At 46.1% G+C, this 23,107-nt stretch overlaps 2 protein-coding genes across 2 annotated transcripts in view; both read right to left on the bottom strand.

The window, feature by feature from the left end:
- Nucleotides 1-392: 392 nt before the first annotated feature.
- Nucleotides 393-3,707, bottom strand: LOC311117302 (heparan-sulfate 6-O-sulfotransferase 2-like). The gene is made up of 2 exons (XM_084192268.1): nt 2,752-3,707; nt 393-2,149 (listed from the first exon to the last, which is right to left on the bottom strand). Exons 1-2 carry the CDS (start codon nt 3,327-3,329, stop codon nt 1,294-1,296), a joined length of 1,434 nt encoding a protein of 477 aa, XP_084048394.1. The 5' UTR covers nt 3,330-3,707; the 3' UTR covers nt 393-1,293.
- Nucleotides 3,708-5,015: 1,308 nt separating this feature from the next.
- LOC311117301 (glypican-6-like) overlaps nt 5,016-23,107 on the bottom strand; it is a 55,655-nt gene continuing 37,563 nt past the window's right edge. The window contains exons 3-9 of the mRNA XM_084192267.1: nt 13,531-13,928; nt 11,147-11,312; nt 10,682-10,812; nt 10,267-10,413; nt 9,999-10,123; nt 9,604-9,776; nt 5,016-8,230 (exon numbers count right to left, since the gene is read on the bottom strand). Coding sequence (XP_084048393.1) covers nt 8,007-8,230; nt 9,604-9,776; nt 9,999-10,123; nt 10,267-10,413; nt 10,682-10,812; nt 11,147-11,312; nt 13,531-13,928 — 1,364 coding nt within the window. The 3' untranslated portion in view covers nt 5,016-8,006. The remainder of the gene's footprint in view (nt 8,231-9,603; nt 9,777-9,998; nt 10,124-10,266; nt 10,414-10,681; nt 10,813-11,146; nt 11,313-13,530; nt 13,929-23,107) is intronic.

Genomic DNA, 23,107 nt, shown 5'->3' on the forward strand with positions numbered 1-23,107 from the left:
AGATTACATTTTCAGGGGAGAGTTGTGGTGACACGTATTTGGCACCACCTGCTGGAGCAACAGACAGAGGGGAACGAAGGGACAGCACTGGATTATGATGACGGTCCAATCGTGACCTGGCTGGCAACTACACATTAATAATATAATAATAATATGCCATTTAGCAGACGCTTTTATCCAAAGCGACTTACAGTCATGCGTGCATACATTTTTGTGTATGGGTGGTCCCGGGGACTACCTTGACGTTACAAGCGCCGTGCTCTACCAGCTGAGCTACAGAGGACCACACATTTGTACCAACCAGAGACAGGTGTGTGGGCTACATGTGTAGTAAGGATGTGGACATACCAACACACTCTAAATGGTGTATCAGTTACAAGACATGACACCAGTGAATTATTTTTCTTTTATATACAAAAGTGGAGACAAGGATAGGACAAGAAGAAGTGAGTAATGCAGAGGTGTGCTACTGATTGAGGTAATTATAAAAAATCTCATTTAGTGAGATTTTTTTTTAGCACATCACTTCGTCTTTCTCAGTCATTTGTGAGCTGCATGTCATCTGACAAATCATTCAACAGCTTTACCTACATAATTGATGACAAAATAATATGAATACAAAAATCTCAATGAAAAAGCATAGCTTATTCTCTTTGAAACAAAACCCGGTACAAATATTAGCTTATACATCAATATCAAAATGACTATCGGGGAAACAATGTTTTAACCTGGTATTTAACCAACAGTTCTGCATGAGAACCATAAGGTTTCCTCAGAAGGCTTCTGGGATTGAGAGGGGCATGGTATTGGTAGTGTCCCTGTCCCAAATGGCACCCTATTCTCTAAATAGTGCACAGATTTTGACCGGGGTTCCAGTCAAAAGTAGTGCACTATATTAGGGAATAGGGTGCCAATTGGGCCGGGATTTTCTCTAAGAAATGTCATGACCACAGTGTGGGTTAGGGAAGTACACAAAAACAAATTACATTCAAGGAAAATAAGCACGTTTTGCTAAATGGAAAACTGGCCATGGACTAAAGGTTGGGATGCAAGCTAAAGGGAGCTGTGCGCTGTTAGTGTTGAGGTTTGAGAATGTGTACGTCCTATATCTCCTTGTTCCTGAAGTCTGCATTTGTTCACTACTACCCACATATAGCATTGGATTGGTGTAGGCATGGTCAAAAACACATTTTTCTAATACCAGTCATTTCCTTTCAAATCCATAAAGGGACGTGAAGAAGAAGTCTCAGTCAGTCAACCCTTCCCTCTTTCTCCAGCTTGGTCCTCTCACTACTACCGCCACTGTTCCACATTATCCATGTAGTCCTCCATGGTGCTGTTCTGCTCCAGACCCCACCAGTCTGGCAGCTGCACCTCAGCCTCTACAGCCTCGCCACCTCCCCTCTCCTGATGCTTCCTTTCTGGGGAGGGTGGTCGTAGGTGGGTGGTGATTGCCTCCCCAGCCTGGGTCTCTGTCCACTGGGGCTTGTCGCTGGGCCACTCGGCCACCGGCCTCCCCAGCCTCCCTCTGAGCCTCCTCCTCTCCTGCTGCCTCCTCTCTCTGGCCTGTTTCCGCTCCTGCTGCCGGGACACCTGGAAGCGCTGGAGGAACAGGTCACGGGCGTACTCGTACAGCTCCTCATCCCATTGGTTCAGCTGGTGGATCCGGAGCTGTGTCTCAGGCACGACCTCTACGCTGGCCGCCCGTGTGCCATTGAGCTGGGTGAAGGGGGCGATGAACGCCAGGCGGAAGGTCCTCTCAAACAGGTACTGGGTTTTCCTCTGGTACTCTGTCAGGCCGAAGAAGGCCATGCCCCGCAGGTTCCGCTTGGCGCTTTCTAATAACACAGCCCAGCGCTCATCCTCACTCATGACCGAGACGTTGTAGCAGCCCACTAGGCTGAGGTCTGCCAGCATGCGGACCTGCCGGTTGTTGGCCAGGTTGTAGGGGCAGTCCATGAAGTCCTGCAGGGAGCAGCCGGACCAGTCATCCCCGGGGTAGCAGCTGGGCAGCTCGGCAAGCGTGGGGGCGCGCCCGTCACACACATGCAGGGAGGCCTTCCAGGTGGCACCGCGCTGCACGTGCCGCCACTCGCTCAGGTAGCGCCACACCGGGTCACGCAGGATGGTGATGTAGTAGTAGTTCCGGCTGAGGAACAGCAGACAGTAAGACAGAATAGAGAGAACAGACAGACAGAACAGAGAGACAGACAGACAGAATAGAGAGACAGACAGACAGAATAGAGAGACAGACAGAACAGAGAGACAGATACCTAGGTCAGTTCATTTGTTTTGAATTCAGCACCTCTGTTATATAACTGTAATAATAACCAATGCAATGGTCTCAATTAGTCTAAGTCACAAATGGCACCCTATTCCCTATAAAGTGACCTATTTTTGAACAGGGCCTCTGATCAAAACCAGTGCACTATAAACGGGAATAGGGGGTAATTTGGGACACATCCTCAATATGCTCCAGTCTTCCAAGTTCTCACCCCTCTCTCTGCAGGTCATGATGAACAGAGAGAGTCACAATAGAGATAGTCACAATGGAGGTGCTTGCTATTGACCCGGCCTAACCAGACCAGAAATCCCCTTTCAACCCTACAGAAGCATGGATGCATTTGTCTCTGAATGATCATACATAATAAAATATGAGATGTGCATTCAATTTAGGGACAAGATACTGAACAAACTGAAATTGTTGTCCACAATTCATTTCAAATCAATTTCTCTGAGTGACACTCTTACCTGGGAACTGTAGGCTTCTTGGGGGGCTCGCGCGTGTTCATGTGGGACGGCACGCAGTTGGTCAGCTCGGTCCAGTCCGCGTGAAGACCGCAGCTCCAGCCAGTGGAAAACCGGGAGAAAAGCCAACTTTCCCTTTTACCTGGCCGGTAACAGGTGCATTTCTTTTGGCCAGCATGACACTCACAAGGCCTCTCGAGTTTAATATTACGCACTAAATGTCGACCAAACGTTGTGCCCCCTGTTTTCTGGATGTGTAGAAAAACAATAACATCATCTCCCTGGATATTGAAGTCTACGAGTCGACTGAGGTCTGCAGAAGTGAAATTGAAGCGGGGGACAAAACGGGCTACGGCACAGTCCTCAGCGACGTACGGGTCCTGTCCACTGAGGCCAATGTCGTTTCCCTTCTTACCCTGGGACCCGATGGCATTGCTGCCCGAGTTGGAGGCCAATGATCCTAGGTGCAACAGCTGGCAATCGGAGCTAGGACAAACGTACTGAAGCACAATAACGCCAAAGAGCAAGATTATCACCAGGGCAATCAAGAGCCGGTGGTGGATGGTGGACTTTTCATCCATCTTCCCGAGAGAAACCAAACCGCATTACTCAAGCAGTCTGCCCCACTGGGCCCCTGCCTCGGCTGGGGGAAAACACTGTTTTCTAGCTATATTGCTTTCACTTCGTTAACTAAACAAAAACAATGGCCAGCTATGGCTGGCTAGCGGAACCGGTAGCCTGGCTAACGTTAGCTAGCCACACCACATTCGCATACAAACAGAGAGCGCTTTTGATGTTTCACGAAATAATTATGTTACAGACGTGATAACATTTACCTCTCACAGAAGTCTGCTTGTATGTCCCGAAAAGCGTTAAGGATGTTGTGTTTTCCACCAACAATTAGGTGTTTAGAGCCACCTTCCATCATCATGTTCCCTATCCCTAACCTTTCCTCCCATAATCCCCTGCGTTGGCTGGGGTTCGTGAAATGACGTCACTTGCATACATGGGCGGAGGTTCTCTGATGTGAGCCAATCAATGAATGACTGTATATATTGGCCAATCCATAAAGATGTATCTGTACCATGCTGCCCAGATTTGATATTATGATTTCATGACTTTGTAGATGCATACAACACCAGCATGTCATACAGTTGCCAGAACTGTACTTAGGAATTATCTTGACTCCCGAGTACAAAAACCGTTCCCGTCGTCATCGAAGTACCGCCGAAATAGCTCAGTTGGGAGAGCGTTAGACTGAAGATCTAAAGGTCCCTGGTTCGATCCCGGGTTTCGGCAGGGTAATATCTTTTGACTGAATTTGGAGGCTGCAGTACTCGGATACTATTGGGTTATTCGATGTGCAATGGGTTAAAAAGCAAATACTCAAATAAACTGTTTAATAGTCAGTCTTCCCCTTTTCTATGCAATGTATGCCTACAGGTGTCGGCAGGTTACAGTAGGCACCATAGCTTCACCGTGGTCCTCTGTAGCTCAATTGGTAGAGCATGGCGCTTGTAACGCCAGGGTAGTGGGTTCGATCCCCGGGACCACCCATACGTAATAATGTATGCACACGTGACTGTAAATCGCTTTGGATAAAAGCGTCTGCTAAATGGCATATTATTTACCCCTTTGTGAAGGAGTAGACAGGACCTGTAGTCTCTAAACACAGAAAGGCATGTGCATGATTGAATACTCATAAAAAATCTAATGGGTTTAATTTGAGTCCTACAGACAAACCATACACTGTGTACAAAACATTAAGAACACCTGCTATTTCCATGATATAGAATGACCAGGTGAAATCTATGATCCCTTATTGATGCCACTTGTTCAGGTTAAAGGATTAAGCCTCGAGACAAATGAGACATGGATTGTGTATGTGTGCCAGTCAGAGGGTGAATGGGCAAGACAAAATATTTGTGCCTTTGAACAGGGTATGGTAGTAGGTGCACCGGTTTGTGTCAAGACTTGCAACGCTGCTGGGTTTTTCATGCTCAAGTTTCCCTTGTGTATCAAGAATGGTCCACCACCCAAAGGACATCTTGCAAACTTGACACAACTGTAGAAAGCATTGGAGTCAACATGGGGTGGGACACAATATCAGCATTTTTCAAAGAGCATATGCTTCTTCGTTGCAACGGTTCATTTGTTGAAATGCATATTTTTTAATAACACAGCTCATCTTTAGGGTAAACCTACCTAGTATTTAGAGGACCATCATGTAAATGTCAGTGATTCTGAAAAGAAACCATTCAAGACCATTTAAATATCTGCAGTCTTTATTTCAACAAGACTAGGAACTGTTTAAGATGCCTTTTCTTTTACAATTTAGCATATATCTCATCTTGTTTTTCTCATAACATTTAGGAGATACTTAGAAGTAAAAACATGATGGATTTTTACAGCCTCTTTCAGAGACATCTAAAATGGCTGCTCATTTACATATTTTGTTTTACTATTTTCAGTCTCTCGTAAATGAGTCCCAAATGACACCCTATTCCCTATGTAGTGCACTACTTTTGACCAGGGGCCATAGGGGAATAGGGTATCATTTGGGACACACCCATACTCTCCTCAGTCCTCATAAAGATGACTCCATGCTGTTCTGGTGGGCCGAAGACAGATGGGGTGTGTCGTCATATATCCATCTATCAGGTTGCGTCTGAAATCACACCCCATTCCCTATATAATGCACTTATTTTGGCCAGGGCCCACAGTGCACTGTGTTGGGAATAGGGTGCCATTTCAGACACCTGAGGTTGTTCCATAGATCATATAAAAGGAGAACCCTTATGGTACTAGAAGCTAGACCAACACACCTGCTGCAGTGCCCTACAGGAATAGCTTCTGCCATGGCCCGCAAGCAGACATTTGCCATCACTGCCCCACAACATTTATTTACCATTTGAGATTGAGATGGAAAAAATCATTTGATGACAGAAACCACCTTCCTTTCCCATCATTACACAAACAGCGCAACCCCTTTGCAAATATCTAGATGGTGGTAGCCTACAATGCACAATATAGGGACTGCATTATTAAAAGACTGCCAATTGAGTGTGGAAGGGCAGCATAGATATTTCCTCTTCACAGGCTGCATAGATGTTTTTGCTGTATGACATCACAATGTCCTGTCCCCAATCCCCAAATGTCCTCAGGGATTCCTTCCAAGTCCTGGCGGCCGGCCAGGCGTAATCCTTGGGGGCATTAGGGGTTTAGTGCAGAAATCTGTCCAGCACCAGGGGGACACAAGAGGCACAAAAGGGTCTTGAGCGAACAGCCCTGTCCAGGCATCACCACCATACATCAGCTAATCACCTTAGAAGACTTGACAGACAACTGCAACATGCAAATCATTTTTTTTTCTTTACAGAATTCTAATGTAAAATAGGAAATCTGAAACCAATACAAATACCTTGTTAATTTGTAAAATTATGAATATCTTTTCATCTACACAATATATCAATACATTCTGAATACTGTATTTTTTGATATTTTTGAATGCATGTTTGTAAATGTTTAAAAGAAACATGCAATTAAATAATTTACTGTACAAGAGCAACCAGTGGGTAATGTGAAGTGAAACTTTTAGGTGATGTGAATTCAAACATATTGTGCTTGTCAGTCATCCAATTCAACACAAACTCAGGGACACCGGTCTGTCTGGAGAGAGACAAAAGTAATTTTGCTGACAATGGATACAATTAATTGATTTGAGAAGTCCCAGAAAACATTATTTTCATGATCATGAAGAAGTAGTTACAAGGTTCCATTTTCCATGCGAGACAGAATATATCAAATTTTGTTGCAAACAGTTGAAAATATTGGATGCAAGAAGGGACACGAAGGTCAGACAGATCTAATGAAAGTAGAGGTAAATGTCTGTATGGGGTGCAAACAAGCACCCCAAAACATAATCTGTGCACACAGACCACCAGCTCCTACAACTAGCAGTACAATTCATTGTAGTACCTAATACATATCTTTATACCAAAACATTTGAACACTACCTCCACATAAAACCCTGTGTTCCAATTTTATCATACTCAGTCTCCACATTTCTCTCATCGCCGATTCAATTCACAAAGTCACTCAACTGTGTCTTGGTTTCTCTTTTCTGCTATATCTGAAAGATGTTGGACATACAAGCCACTCCCTGTCAAGATCATCTAATTTTATCATGTCAGACTGACTGTGCAGTCTGCTCGGAACAGACTCACTGCCCCAGGACACCCGTCAGCTCTGCCTTCTATACAGGGAATGCCAGGGAGGGGGAGCCCCTGCTGTCAAGTCTCCAGCATTCCCTTGTAGCCTACATCAAGACTTCCCCCATCCATCCAACAAGTTACAGTTAAACACAGCTAGTTTATAATGATTCAAAGAACACATGAGGTATGATCTCAGTGGACTGGTTTAGAGTGTAGTTTGCGATGTGATGGATGCACAGAGAACCCCTCGCCAGCTGGTTCCATCTCCTATCAAACCATCAGCCCTGTAACTTCTCAGTGCTTTCCCGCAGAGCTACCAGTCTCTTGTACTTTCAGCTGTGAGAGCCAGTCTGAAGCTTCAACATGTGACCAAGACATCCATTTCAATGTTCTCTTGTCCACATTCATCCCTGGCCAGCCTGAAGATACAACCACTATAGCAAAAAAAAAAAAGGAACCACGCTCACTCATACACACACACACACACAAACCAATACAGACTGGCAAACCAGGAACACTGGCAAACCAGGAATACTTGCTACATTGTTCCTTAGTTGTTATCTTGATAAGGGAAATGCATTTGTGAATAGAGCGTATTGTTATAATGAAAAGCTCTCTCAGACATACACAGGCACACACACAATCCCGGGTTCCAATTGAGATAACTCTAAGACCCAAACGCCCAACAAAAACTAAAATGTGAATAATGGGATAAAATGGTAGAACTGAAAACACTGTTGGTGCTGTGGTGGTAGAGAGCCTAGCTTCAAGGGGCCAATCAGTTAATCAGGACAAAATAAAAAAAATAAAAAAGTGGTGAACATTTTGGAAGAAAATCGTATCGCTGTACACTTTATGTCCATTTTTATAAAAACAAACAAAATTAAAAGTGAAGTTATTATAATATTAATAACTCCAGTCTCCCCCCCACCCCCCCACATGATGGCGGGCAGACCGAGGTCCTGAAGGCAGTCTTTTTAAAAGTCTTTGACAGTTTTTCCCCCTTCTCTCAGTCGCCCTCTTCCTTTCCTTCCCTCAGCAGTTTTATCTCCAGTGGGGGGCGAGCAGGGCCAGGACGAGCCCACAGAGTGCCAGAGCCATGCTCCCGTGTGCCACACGGACTCCCCCAGTCGTTTCCTGGTGCACCACCTTGACCACGCGGGGGTTGATGGGGGTGGGCGGGGTGGAGAAGTAGATGTCCCGGTCCGCCTCACAGGACGGAGAGGCACATCCGCTGCCGCTCTCCTCTCCTCCGCTACCGTCCTCATCTGGAACACAGCGAGAGAGAGAGAGAGAGAGGATGGCAGGAGGCAAAAAGTGAGAACAGGTTGATGGGGTCATGAACTCAGGACTAGAAACAGCATTCGGGGATGAAAAGTGAACTGATCAAGTCTGTTGTGACATTTTGAATGGTAACACCAAAGGTAGTGGTCCTCTCTAGCTCAGTTGGTAGAGTATGGCGCTTGCAACGCGAAGATAGTGGGTTCGTTTTCCGGGACCACCCAGACATAAATGCTTTATGCGCGCATGACTAAGTGGCTTTGGATAAAAGTGTCTTCTAAATGGCATATAAAGGTTCCTTCTCTCACAGGGAGGCATTAGTCATCCAATGTTCCTTATCTCACAGGGAGGCATTAGTCATCAAACTGAATACATTCTGGCCTAGATATTCTTCTCATTTATACAGGTGGGGTGTTCACCAACAAAACCATTGCGTGCACACTGCACAACTAAGAGGTAAAAACAGACAGGGTGGGCTTACAATCAAAGGATTATTGACAACTTGTTTAGGCTTAGTCTGCAAATGTTTAATGAAAACATAATTACATTTGCCCAGTAAGCACCAACATAAAGTGTCTTAATAGGGCGTTGGGCCACCACAAACCAGAACAGCTTCAATGCGCCTTGGCATAGATTCTACAAGAGTCTGAAACTCTATTGGAGGGATGCGACACAAGAAATTCCATCATTTGGTGTTTTGTTGATGGTGGTGGAAAACACTCTCTCAGGCGCCGCTCCAGAATCTCCCATAAGTGTTCAATTGGGTTGAGATCTGGTGACAGACGGCCATGGCATATGGTTTACATCAGTATATTGATCAGTCTTCGTCACTGAAGCTCCTGCTAAACATGCCCCAACAATCACCCCTCTATCAAAGTCACAGATATCTTCTTCCAGCCATGGTAGCCAAAAATAATGGGCAACTGGGCCTGTCCAGCATTTTTATACATGAACCTAAGCATGATGGGATGTTATTCCACACCTGTATGGAAGCACCTGCTTTCAATATAATTTGTATCCTTCATTTACTCAAGTGTTTCCTTTATTTTGGCAGTTACCTGTAAATTGTTACAGTTGTTGGTTAGCTAGCTTGCAATATTTTTGCCATATTAGCATAGACGTGACAAGAGTCAAAACACGTCAACACAGCTTCTTACTAGCTATCTGACCGTTCAGAAGACAACACACAGCCTTTTACCTCGGAGTAGTGCACGCATTATTGTGGTGACGTTGTCAAGCCACCGTCTATTAAAATGGCGCAAACTTGCTGAAGTCGAGTTCTCTGGAGAGGTGTGGTTAATGGCTCTGCATGGGGCGATGGGCCTCAGTCAGTTAATCTGTTAGGGTTTACCATCCTCACCTTGGTCGATGGAGATGTCGTTGCCGCTGTGGGCGGCCTTCAGCCAGCTAGTCATTTCCTTTAACACTGCGATCTGACTGCGAATCACCAGGTCTGGCTTTGTGATGTCCACTTCCACATCCGGGTTGGACACCTGATTGGCCAATCCGTTGCCCATAACAACAGACTCGTACCTAGGGAAGAAGGGTGTGAGTGAATGGGGAGATCCTACCGAGCACACTGTTCGTTCTGCAGCAACCTTACTTTATGCCTTTAGAGTGAGTGGCTCCATCCCTACGGGCCCTGGTCAAAAGTAGTGCACTAAACAGGGAATAGGGTCCCATTTGGGATGCAGACAATGTTGATTGGTGTCTGTGTCAAGGGAGAGACCTGAGAAAAAAACCTGCCAAACTAACCTGCTCTTTGCTGTTCCGTTCCAACAGTCATCCCCAGACGTGATCCTCTCCCCAACACACACAGTCTCTGGCAGCGTGGACCAGAACTTCTTAGCATGCTTCAGCTTCTTCTTCACATCTGTCGTCTGGGTAGAAGGAGGGAGGCATGCAAACAGAGATAGCTCACACATTTATACCAAGTCCATTTGAAAGACTGTACTTTTACTTCTCACGTAAAAACTATTGTATTGATGCTGCTGGTTGGGGCAGATGTCTGACGAAGACTTACCAATCTGTCCAGGCTGGTGCCAGCAGCTGTGGTGGGCCGTGCATCGGGGCTGTAGGGACGGAAGCGACCGGTGAATCCTGTCTCCTTGACTGAGCGACGGGACCGGAAGCCTTTACCTGGCTGAGGCTGACCACACCCCTGAAACACCTGGAGAGGAGAGTGAGCAGCATGTACAGACAGACAGACACCGTTACCAGACAGACAGGCAGACACCGTTACCAGACAGACAGGCCGACACAGGCTACCAGACAGACAGGCCGACACAGGCTACCAGACAGACAGGCCGACACAGGCTACCAGACAGACAGGCCGACACAGGCTACCAGACAGACAGGCCGACACAGGCTACCAGACAGACACAGGTTGGGGAATGCAGAAGACACACACAGTCACACCAAGACAGGAAGTGACTGACCTTCTGTGACACCTGCATGCTGTTCTCCTGCATGTTCATGATGGCCTCAGAGATCTTGACGTCAATAGGGTCCATGACAGACTCAAAGTTGAAGGGCCCCTCCAGCCTCTCAGCCAGACTCAACATGGCATCTGAGAATCAGACAACTCAGTTAGTCACAAAGAAAACAACCACACCCTCAGTAAATACTTCTGGAAATTAAAGAAGCACTAAAATATTTTTTCAGCCATTTTCAACATGGGGTGATTTCACCTGTTTCTACCAGCAGGGGGAAGCACACAGCAGAGTCCAAGTGTTTTGATCCTAAGAGGACTTAACAAGGGGCCCAAAGTAAGGCCCAGTAAAGCTGCCACACAGGGAGGGAGTAGCAGGCACCAGTGGCACCCCAGTGAGGGACAGCGTGGCAGAAGCCAAACACACACACAGCATAGTGAGCTGTTCCTTGTTGGATATGGAAGCCCTTACCCAGGAAGTTGTTCCACTCGGTGTCGAGGTCGGCCTGGTTGGCCAGACAGCCACGCATCACGTTGAGACAGTAGTTCTGACAAGGCTTGAGGGCAACCTGGCCAGAACAGTAGGGACAGTACATCATCTTCATGGCTGCCCGTACACAGCTAGGGGACGCACTGACCTGAGGGAGGGAGGAGTCAGGTGAATGAACTGATCCTTATCTTAAACCGACAGACAGGCAGGACACTAAAACTATACACACAAGATAATATCAAATTATCACTCAAATCCCAATGCGATTTATAGTGAAAGTCCAATGTGCAGTATCTTATCATGAATGAGTCACTGCCAAAACTGCTATAAACCTGTCATGCCACTGTAGTTTTGCTCCTTGCCCTCTCTTCACACACTCATTCATACAGACACACCCCCACAGACACACACCCACAGACAACAAAACAGCACAGCACTATTACGGAATCTTGAACTCTCATTCAGACAAACAGTGTCCCAAACTGTCACCTGATTTCCTACATAGTGAAATAGTTTTGACCAGGGCCCACAGAGGTTAGAAAACACACGAGGGTGAGGAAGAAATGTTCACCTGAACTCCCCACACCTGGTCAAACATTACAGAAGGTTGTTATTCTGGGAACGTTTGTATATTTAGGGGTTTAAACCAGCTGTTCAGTGCATGGGAACACTGACCTAGGCTACAGATAACCACAGCCAGACCAGACCAGATCTCTCTACACAGGAGGCTTTCAAGGGCACTTCATGCTACTTCTCAACACCCTCCCTGGTCCCTACGTGACACTGAACCAACTTATCCCATCACATAGAGATGCTATACTGCAACTAATATACAGGGCCTTCAGAGAGTCTTCATACGTATTCCACATTTTGTTGATTTACAGCTTGAATTCAAAATGGATAACATAATTTTTTCCTCTCACCCATCTACACACTATACCCCATAATGACAAAGTGGAAACATGTTTTTAGAAAGTTTAGCAAATGTATTGATAATGAAATGCAGAAATCTCATAAGTATTCACCTGAGTCAATACTTGTGTAGAAGCACCTTTGGTAGCGATTACACCTGTGAGTCTTTCTAGGTAAGTCTAAGAGCTTTGCACACCTGGATTGTACAATATTTGCACATTACTATTTTAAAAATTCTTCAAGTTCTGTCAAGTTGGTTGTTGATCATTGCTAGACAGCCATTTTCAAGTCTTGCCATAGATTTTGAAGCCGATTTAAGTCAAAACTGTAACTAGGCCACTCAGGAACATTCAGCGTGGTCTTGGTTTGCAACTCCAGTGTATATTTGGCCTGTGTTTTATGTTATTGTCCTGCTGAAAGGTGAATTTGTCTCCCAGTGTCTGTTGGGAAGACTGAACCAGGTTTCCCTTTAGGATTTAGCCTGTGCTTGGCTCCATTCCGTTTCTTTTTAACCTAAAAAAACTCCCTAGTCCATGCCGATGACAAGCATACCCATAACATGATGCAGCCACCACCATGCTTGAAAATATGAAGCGTGGTACTGAGTAATGTGTTGGATTTGCCCCAAACATAACGCTTTGTATTCAGGACAGAAAGTTCCTTTCTTTGCAAAATTTTTTGCAGTTTTATTTTAGTGCCTTATTGCAAACAGGATGCTTGTTTTGGAATATTTTTATTCTGTACAGGCTTCCTTTTCACTCTGTCAATTAGGTTAGTATTGTGGAGTAACTACAATGTTGTTGGTTTCCCTCTCTAGCAACTGAGTTAGGAAGGACACCTGTATCTTTGTAGTGACTGGGTGTATTGATATACCATCCAAAGCGTAATTAATAACTTCATCATGCTAAAAGGGAAATTCAATGTCTGCTTTTTTTCACACATCTACCAATAGGTGCCCTTCTTTGCGAGGCATTGGAAAACCTCCCTGGTCTTTGTGGTTGAATCTGTTCGAAATTCACTGCTCGACTGAGGGACCTTACAGATAATTGTATATGTGGGGTACAGAGATGTTATTCAAAAATCATGTTAAACATTATTATTGCACACAGAGTGAGTCCATGCAACTTATTATGTGACTTGTTAAGCAAATGTTTACTCCTGAACTTATTTAGGCTTGTCATAAAAATAGTTGAATACTTATTTAACTCAAGACATTTCAGCTTTTCATTTTTAATTAATTTGTAAATTTCTAAAAACATTATTCCACTTTGACATTATGGGGTATTGTGTGTAGATCAGTGACACAATCTCAATTTAATCAATTTTAAAGTCAGGCGGTAACACAACAAAATGTTGAAAAAGTCAAGGGGTGTGAATACCTTCTGAAAGCACTGCATATGTAATTCTATCAACATCCCTCTCTCTCTCTCTCTCTCTCTTTCTCCTCCTCTTACCGTGGAGACTTTGTTGACCACCTCGGGCATGAGCGCCAGGCCGCGGGTAAAGGTGCGCGCCGCCACGAAGGCCCGTGTCAGCTGGAGGCGGAGCTTGCGTGGCACGTCGCCAAACGGTTTTAGCTGCTCGGTGTGGCGGCTGACGCACTCCATGTAGGCGTCGCTGAACTCGTACTGGACGTTGACCAATCGGAACATCCTCTCCAGGAGGTCTTCCCAGAAGTCAGACAGCATGGAGTCCAGGTTGACCGCCCCGCTGCCCGATACGTAGTAGCGCTTCAGCTCCTGGAAGAAGTGCTTGAATAGCTCAGCGTTCTGCACGTACATCTTGCCGTATGTGCGCACGAACATGTCGTTGAGCGAGCGCTCCGCGTTGTCCAGTAACTCACGGAAGAACTCTGCAGACAGGAAAGAGGAAGAGAGGGTGTAAGTATGACGATAGCGCATAGCTAAGACTTTGAATAACACAGTTTTGTAATGATAGGCTATATTTGTGAACCTAAAATAATATTAACAGAGGTTATTATTATGAGGTGATTTGATAGAGGAAATTTGCAGCATTCTCAGCGTGATAGATAATGGCTTTGTAAATCTTCCAAAACATGTGGACGGAAGGGGGTGCAGGTTTTATCAACCCTCATCTTAATATCATATTTATTCTGTCTGCCAGAGGTTGAAACTATGTATTCTATTCAGATCTGTGCGTCTAAAAACATACCTACATAAATCCCAGTTCACTGCATAATTTTTTTTGGACAATCTTGCCTTTCGTGAATTAACACTCGCACTTGACTATTTTTTCATTTTTTCTACTAGCACTGACTTTGCTGATTGCTACTTTGAGGAAAAATATACTTACTATGACAGACATGTGGTTGTCCCACCTAGCTATCTTAAGATTAATGCACGAACTAAGTCACTCTGGATAAGAATGTCTGAAAATGTTATAGCTACATCAAAATAAAGAATATGTTAATTTCCTACAATTCTATGCATTTTGCCATGGCTAATGCTGTGTTCCTCTGCTCAAACATAATAACAAAATCAAATGGGCATTTGCCCTGAATGGCCGCTGACCCCAGTTTGAAACCCCCTTTCCTATTGTACATTTCCAAAACCAGATTGAACGTCTCCTCAATAATGTTTTTGGCAGCGTGTCTGTGACTGTGTCATTAGAATGGTACTCCAGAGAGACAGAGATTTAGGTGGTCTGCACACAACCCTCTTTCCCAAAATGCACAGCTCTAGGCTATAGAAATCCTGGATTGAGTCCCAAATGGCACCCTATTCACTATACATTTGTCATTTAGCAGACGCTCTTATCCAGAGCGACTTAGTTAGTGCATTCATCTTAAGATGGCTAGGTGGGACAACCACAGATCTCAGTCATAGAAAGTACATTTTCCCTAAATAAAGTAGCTATCAGCAAAGTCAGAGCTAGTAAGGGGAAATAGTAAAGTGCGAGTGTTAGTTCACCAAAGGCAAAAAAAAGGTTTTATATAGTGCACTACTTTTGACCCATAGTGCACTATATAGGGAATAGGGTGCCATTTGGGACATAGTCCTCCTGTAGCTGCCAATAGGGTTGAAAAGCAGAGAGGGGTTATGATCAAAACAGATGGATATTTATTTCATTTAACATTGTCCTGTATGTACTGGTTTCCCCTCACAACATTTCTGAGCAGTACAGCGCAGTGTCCCAACAGCAGTACAGCACATAAAATCACTCAGCAGGAAAAAAAACACCATGGGAAGAGAAGCGGTTGGAAAGGAGGAAAAGAGAGGGGGATGAGAGGAGTTAGAGTTTGAGAGAGAGAACGCGATAGAGAGAGAGTGAGTATGGGAGCGGCGGTTGCCTGCTTCCTGTAGACCCACTGCCATTCAACAGAAACGTCTCTCCACATCAAGCCGCTTCAGACTGACCACCAATGGCATTTTTCTGTTGTCACATTCCATTCGTTTTCCTTTCTCCCTGCTCCTCTTGGTCTGTCCTTCAGAGGCATTTTCAATAGGATTACTGCCCACCCCTCTTCCTCCCTTTCCATATAGGGACCTGTCCCCCTCTCGCTCTCCCTCCAGTGCTTTCAGTTGGTCAGTTCCTTCAGAAGGCTCTCTTCAGTAGAGACGGGGAACAATGACCTACTTCATCCTAAGGAATGTCCATCACACCCCCCACCCCCCAAATAATCCAGCACCCCTCTCCCACGAACCCCCCCGCCACCCCCACTTTCTTAATCTGAAGAAAATGAGAATTCCAGACTCTCTCCGCAAAATGCTTCACCTCTCTCTCTCTCATGCGCGCAAGCATACACCCCCCCTTTCACTCTGTTCTCTTTGTAGCATCTCCTCTCCTCTTTCTCCTTGTACACACAAAACTTCTGTTCCGCTGCAGTTTCTCTGTGTGCCCTCTGCCCAGCTTTGAAATGTAAAGTTCCCATGCTCTCTCCGAGGGAGTCACCAAACGCTCCTGAATTCGGGCACCAGGACACACACACACACACACACTGCAAGTGCGGTGCTGTCACTTCCACTTCAGACGGACACTCTAAAAAGAAAAAAATGAGGCGGGGGAGGGGTAAATTGAGGGCTTTTTTAACTCCAAATCCCCACTGTGTCACCAAGGCTACCGGAAACACTGCAGCCCTTCCATTCACCTCCCCCACACACAAAGACAGGGGAGAGGGCACCAATCTCCACGCTCCATTGACAGAGATTAAAACAAAAGGTCCTTCTACCCCCACCACCCCCCACTCTGGAATGTCAGTTGCCACAAGTTTAAAGTCAGTGAAAGGAGACATGAGGGAGGGGAGGACAGGCCCAATCATCCCGCCTATCCAGACATACTAATGAACCACCACTTCACACCCAAAAGATCTGCGCTGGCAAAGACGTACAGCTGGGTCAGTAACACAAGGTAGCACAAAACACACTTCTAGTTCGAACTTCTGGTAGTTTTTAAAGATCGATTAAAGTTGAGTGGGTTTCTCAGGCTGAAGCTATGGCCTCTAGTACGAAAGCAGCATTACACAGGCATCTTGCTTCATCGTTAAAAACGGTTTATGACATACAGCTAGGCAGTGGAGCAGCACACACTCCCTTAGGGTTTTCCAGAAGAAAAATGTGCTTGCCGCTCAGCCATGGGTTCAGGAAAATGTAGGTGAAAGGGTAGAGGAAAGGGATCATGGTGTTTAGGGAAACACTAAGGACATATGAGGAAGTATAGCTGCTTAACCTGTGTGTGTTCGTGTGAGAGTCTGAATGTAGATCCTGACAGCAAGAATCTTGTTAGAGAAGACAGAAAGAGGGTCTGGAAGAATCTCTTCCCCCGCCCCCTTCCCCGGTACCCGTCCCTGAAGTACGAAGCACTAATGTTGGGCCAATCCATCACCCTAAGAGAGGAGCGGACCGACCTCCCCTTTCCTCCCATAAGGAGAAGTGGACATCCCTCCCAAACCCTCCTTCTCACAGTAATTGTTCCCTTTTCTTGTGGGTTTCCACCCCTCCTGCTGTTAGGACCGCCGTGCTGGAGATGTATGGGTCTTGATGTGTGTGTCCTGGGGCAGAAGGGCTTAATCCCAGACATAGCTAGCTCCCCCAGACAGACAGAACGGGACAAACCCAAACCCCAGGTCAGAGGGAGATATATATGTGTGTGTGTGTGTGTGTGTGTGTGTGTGTGTGTGTGTGTGAGTGAGTGAGTGAGAACTATTCTAGGCCCATACTTAATTGGCCATGACTCCTAACTCCAGGCACATGAGGACTCTGCTCTACCACTTCCTGTGTTTGTCTCTGTGTGTGTGTCCAGCTCCAGATGAACCATTAGCCACCATCATTACCATCTCCAGCCACTGTAAATACAACGAGCCTCAGCCACTTCCTGTGGCAAGCCACTTCCTGTGGCAGACACGTCCGTAGGGAACGGCTGCTTCTGGACGTCTCAATGTGAGAATTGGGGTGTAATCATTAGTCCAAAGAGTTGCAAAACGGAACAACTAAAGAGTTTCTATTGGACAAATTCAGGTACCGTAAAACTTCAATTAAACGCTGAGTCTCAAATAGCCGCCTGTCTCTTTTAATAACCAGGCAATGACACCAATTTCAGCAAATAAACGTCTGTTTCAAATAAACGCCGGGTCTAAATGAATTGCTTACGAGGTTACCATGAATTACCAGAGATGGGACCAAGTCACAATTTTGCAAGTCCTAAGCAAGTCACAAGTCTTAATCTTTGAGTCTCGAGTCAAGTCCCAAGCAATAATGGGCAAGCTCAGGTCGAGTCAAGTCACAAGTCCCTTATTTTGGGTTTAGAGTCCTCATGTCAATGGTTATGTTTTATGCCAATTTCATTGCAATTCATCAGTGATTTTGGACCCACATGTTTTACAAACGGCATCCCTTTTCCCCCACTACCAGTATTTGAAACCAAATACAACGATTTATGGGACCGATGATGCCCTGATGCAGAAGTGGCACCCCAGGTCCCAGCAAATTCTTTTCCCTGGGGCCCGGAGCATTTCCTAATCTGGTAATTTAACCAGCTCATAGGGTATGACATTAATTAATTAGTTGTAAAAAGTAGTTGTAAGAAGTTATTTATGTATATGGGCAATGATGGGAGTGGGACCACATTTACATTGAAGTCATTTAGCAGATGCTCTTATCGAGAGCGACTTACAGGAGAAATTAGGGTTAAGTGCCTTGCTCGGGGATTCGAACCATTGACCTTTTAGTTACTGGCCGAACGCTCTTAACCACTAGGCTACCTGCCGCCTAGGTATACAGATATTTTCTAAACTGGTCACATGGTTTTAAAAAAATTCTGGAAAAACTCCTGGTCCTCGGGAGGATGAAAACCCAGTCAAACTGCAGCAACCTTGTACTAGTTAATACGAATTATTATAAAACTTTCCTTTACACAAACACAACCACTGCAATTGGACAATAGAACTCAGAGGGCTGAGATTGCTTTATGCAGGTTTGCATCGTATAGGCCTATGCAACTGCAATTAAAAAGTATGTATATTTACGTAATCAGTATTGTGTTGTTTGATTAATTTCAGTTAATCATTTTGGATTGAAAAGGTCAAGGTAACCAGACCAAGTTTGAATATAGCCTAAACCAAATTTGATCACTTTCACATTTTCTCCTAACACAAATAAATGGGCTATAACTAGGCTACATAACATGACCATTTCGTTTACCCAGACGGCAAGATGGGACAGCGCAATCTGTGATTTCTGTGAAACTGATTGGTCAAGACACAGAACAGAATGCACAGAACCTGCAGCACTCTGATATAAAAGGACAGATTGGCTTGCAAAAGTATTCACCCCCCTTGGCATTTTTCCTATTTTGTTGCCTTACAACCTGGAAATAAAATTGATTTTTTGGGGGTTTGTATCATTTGATTTACACAACATGCCTACTACCACTTTGAAGATGCAAAATATTTTTTATTGTGAAACAAAACAAGAAATAAGACAGAAAAACAGAACTTGAGCGTGCATAACTATTCATCCCCCCCAAAGTCAATACTTTGCAAAGCCACCTTTTGCAGCAATTACAGCTGCAAGTCTCTTGGGGTATGTCTCTGTAAGCTTGGCACATCTAGCCACTGGGATTTTTGCCCATTCTTCAAGACAAAACTGCTCTAGCTCCTTCAAGTTTGATGGGTTCCGCTGGTGTACAGTAATCTTTAAGTCATACCACAGATTCTCAATTGGATTGACGTCTGGGCTTTGACTAGGCCATTCCAAGACAACACTCGAGTGTTGCTTTAGCAGTATGCTTAGGGTCATTGTCCTGCTGGAAGGTGAACCTCCGTCCCAGTCTCAAATCTCTGGAAGACTGAAACAGGTTTCCCTCAAGAATTTCCCTGTATTTAGCGCCATCCATCATTCCTTCAATTCTGACCATTTTCCCAGTCCCTGCCGAATAAAAACATCCCCACAGCATGATGCTGCCACCACCATGCTTCACTGTGGGGATGGTGTTCTCAGGGTGATGAGGTGTTGGGTTTGCGCCAGATATAGCGTTTTCCTTGATGGCCAAAAAGCTCAATTTTAGTCTCATCTGACCAGAGTACCTTCTTACATATGTTTGGGGAGTCTCCCACATGCCTTTTGGCAAACACCAAACGTTTTGCATATTTTATTTAAGAAATTGCTTTTTTTTGGCCACTCTTCCGTAAAGCCCAGCTCTGTGGAGTGTACGGCTTAAAGTGGTCCTATGGACAGATACTCCAATCTCCGCTGTGGAGCTTTGCAGCTCCTTCAGGGTTATCTTTGGTCTCTTTGTTGCCTCTCTGATTAATGCCCTCCTTGCCTGGTCCATGAGTTTAGGTGGGCGGCCCTCTCTTGGCAGGTTTGTTGTGGTGCCATATTCTATCCATTTTTAAATAATGGATTTAAATGGTGCTCCGTGGGATGTTCAAAGTTTCGGATATTGTTTTTATAACCCAACCCTGATCTGTACTTCTCCATTACTTTGTCCCTGACCTGTTTGGAGAGCTCTTTGGTCTTCATGGTGCCCCTTGCTTAGTAGTGATGCAGACTTCAGAACAGGTGTATATATACTGAGATCATGTGACACTTAGATTGCACACAGGTGGACTTTGCACACAGGTGGACTTTATTTAGCAAAGGGGGTGAATACATATTTTATAATTTTTTGAAACAATTAATTGTTTTCATTTCACTTCACCAATTTGGACTATTTTGTGTATGTCCATTACATGAAATCCAAATAAAAATCCATTTAAATTACAGGTTGTAATGCAACAAAATAGGAAAAACGTCAAGGGGGATGAATACTTTTGCAAGGCACTGTACATACTGCGCGAGATGACACATCGAGTCTCTCCAGTCATACAACTCAAGTTCAAGTTAAGTCACGAGTCATAGATGATCAAGTCAAAATCGAGTGGCGTTTTTTTTGCCAAGTCAAGCCTCAAAATCAAGACGTACTCGGGTCCAAGTCACGTGACTCGAGTACACATCTCTGAATTACCATGAATGTTTAAGAGGTTTCATGTTTGATTACATTAAATAATTCAGTAATGACTTGAAAAAATTGCAATCTTCCGTTCTTAGAGGCATACTAAGACAAAATAAATGTGACTGTGTACATGATAACACATTAGTAAAGGAAATAAATAAATTGATTAAAATGCTGGAAGTGAAAGCTGGAATTAAACAATGAACTATGCAAATTAGCAAAAGATGTGTGCATTAAGCTGGACACCCTATCCAGGGAGAGAGCAACCTGACCGACATAGACCGAGAGAGAGAGAGAGACAGACATAGACCGAGAGAGAGACAGACCGAGAGAGAGAGACAGACAGACCGAGAGAGAGACAGTGACAGTGACAGACAGACCGAGAGAGAGAGAGACAGACAGACCGACCGAGAGAGAGAGAGAGACAGACCGAGAGAGAGAGAGAGACAGACCGAGAGAGAGAGAGAGACAGACCGAGAGAGAGAGAGAGACAGACCGAGAGAGAGAGAGAGACAGACCGAGAGAGAGAGAGAGAGACAGACCGAGAGAGAGAGAGAGAGACAGACCGAGAGAGAGAGAGAGAGACAGACCGAGAGAGAGAGAGAGAGACAGACCGAGAGAGAGAGACAGACCGAGAGAGATAGAGAGAGACAGACCGAGAGAGAGAGAGAGACAGACCGAGAGAGAGAGAGAGACAGACCGAGAGAGAGAGAGACCGAGAGAGAGACAGACCGCCTGACCGAGAGAGAGAGAGAGAGAGAGACCGAGAGAGAGAGAGAGAGAGACAGACCGAGAGAGAGAGAGAGACAGACCGAGAGAGAGAGAGAGAGAGACAGACCGAGAGAGAGAGAGAGACAGACCGAGAGAGAGAGAGAGAGAGACAGACCGAGAGAGAGAGAGACAGACAGAGAGAGAGAGAGAGACCGCCCGACCGAGAGAGAGAGACAGACAGCCCGACCGAGAGAGAGACAGACCGACCGAGAGAGAGAGAGAGACAGACCGACCGAGAGAGAGACAGAGAGACCGAGAGAGAGACCGAGAGAGAGAGACCGAGAGAGACCGAGAGAGACCGAGAGAGAGAGAGAGACCGAGACCGAGAGAGAGACAGAGACCGAGAGAGAGACAGAGACCGAGAGAGAGACAGAGACCGAGAGAGAGAGACAGACCGAGAGAGAGAGAGACAGAGAGACCGAGAGAGAGACCGAGAGAGAGAGAGAGAGACAGACCGAGAGAGAGACCGAGAGAGAGAGAGAGAGACAGACCGAGAGAGAGAGAGACAGCCCGACCGAGAGAGAGAGACAGACAGCCCGACCGAGAGAGAGAGAGAGACAGACCGACCGAGAGAGAGAGAGAGACAGACCGACCGAGAGAGAGAGAGAGACAGACCGACCGAGAGAGAGACAGAGAGACCGAGAGAGAGACCGAGAGAGAGAGACAGACCGAGAGAGAGACAGACCGAGAGAGAGAGAGACAGACCGAGAGAGAGAGAGAGACAGACCGAGAGAGAGAGAGAGACAGACCGAGAGAGAGAGAGAGACAGACCGCCCGACCGAGAGAGAGACAGACCGCCCGACCGAGAGAGAGACAGACCGCCCGACCGAGAGAGAGACAGACCGCCCGACCGAGAGAGAGACAGACCGCCCGACCGAGAGAGAGACAGACCGCCCGACCGAGAGAGAGACAGACCGCCCGACCGAGAGAGAGACAGACCGCCCGACCGAGAGAGAGACAGACCGAGAGAGAGAGACAGACAGACCGAGAGAGAGAGACAGACAGACCGAGAGAGAGAGACAGACAGACCGAGAGAGAGAGAGAGACAGACCGAGAGAGAGAGAGAGACAGACCGAGAGAGAGAGAGAGACAGACCGAGAGAGAGAGAGAGAGACAGACCGAGAGAGAGAGAGAGAGACAGACCGAGAGAGAGAGAGAGACAGACCGAGAGAGAGAGAGACAGACCGAGAGAGAGAGAGACAGACCGAGAGAGAGAGAGACCGAGAGACAGCCCGACCGAGAGAGAGAGACAGACAGCCCGACCGAGAGAGAGAGACAGACAGCCCGACCGAGAGAGAGAGACAGACAGCCCGACCGAGAGAGAGAGACAGACAGCCCGACCGAGAGAGACAGCCCGACCGAGAGAGACAGCCCGACCGAGAGAGAGAGACAGACAGCCCGACCGAGAGAGAGAGACAGACAGCCCGACCGAGAGAGAGAGACAGACAGCCCGACCGAGAGAGAGAGACAGACAGCCCGACCGAGAGAGAGAGACAGACAGCCCGACCGAGAGAGAGAGACAGACAGCCCGACCGAGAGAGAGAGACAGACAGCCCGACCGAGAGAGAGAGACAGACAGCCCGACCGAGAGAGAGAGACAGACAGCCCGACCGAGAGAGAGAGACAGACAGCCCGACCGAGAGAGAGAGAGAGACAGATCGAGAGAGACAGACCGAGAGAGAGAGAGAGACAGTCCGACCGAGAGAGACAGACCGACCGAGAGAGAGAGAGACAGACCGACCGAGAGAGAGAGAGAGACAGACCGACCGAGAGAGAGAGACCGACCGAGAGAGAGAGAGAGACAGACCG

This window comes from Coregonus lavaretus, assembly GCF_964263955.1.
Source record: "Coregonus lavaretus genome assembly, contig: HAP1_SCAFFOLD_1524, whole genome shotgun sequence".
NCBI lineage: Eukaryota > Metazoa > Chordata > Actinopteri > Salmoniformes > Salmonidae > Coregonus > Coregonus lavaretus.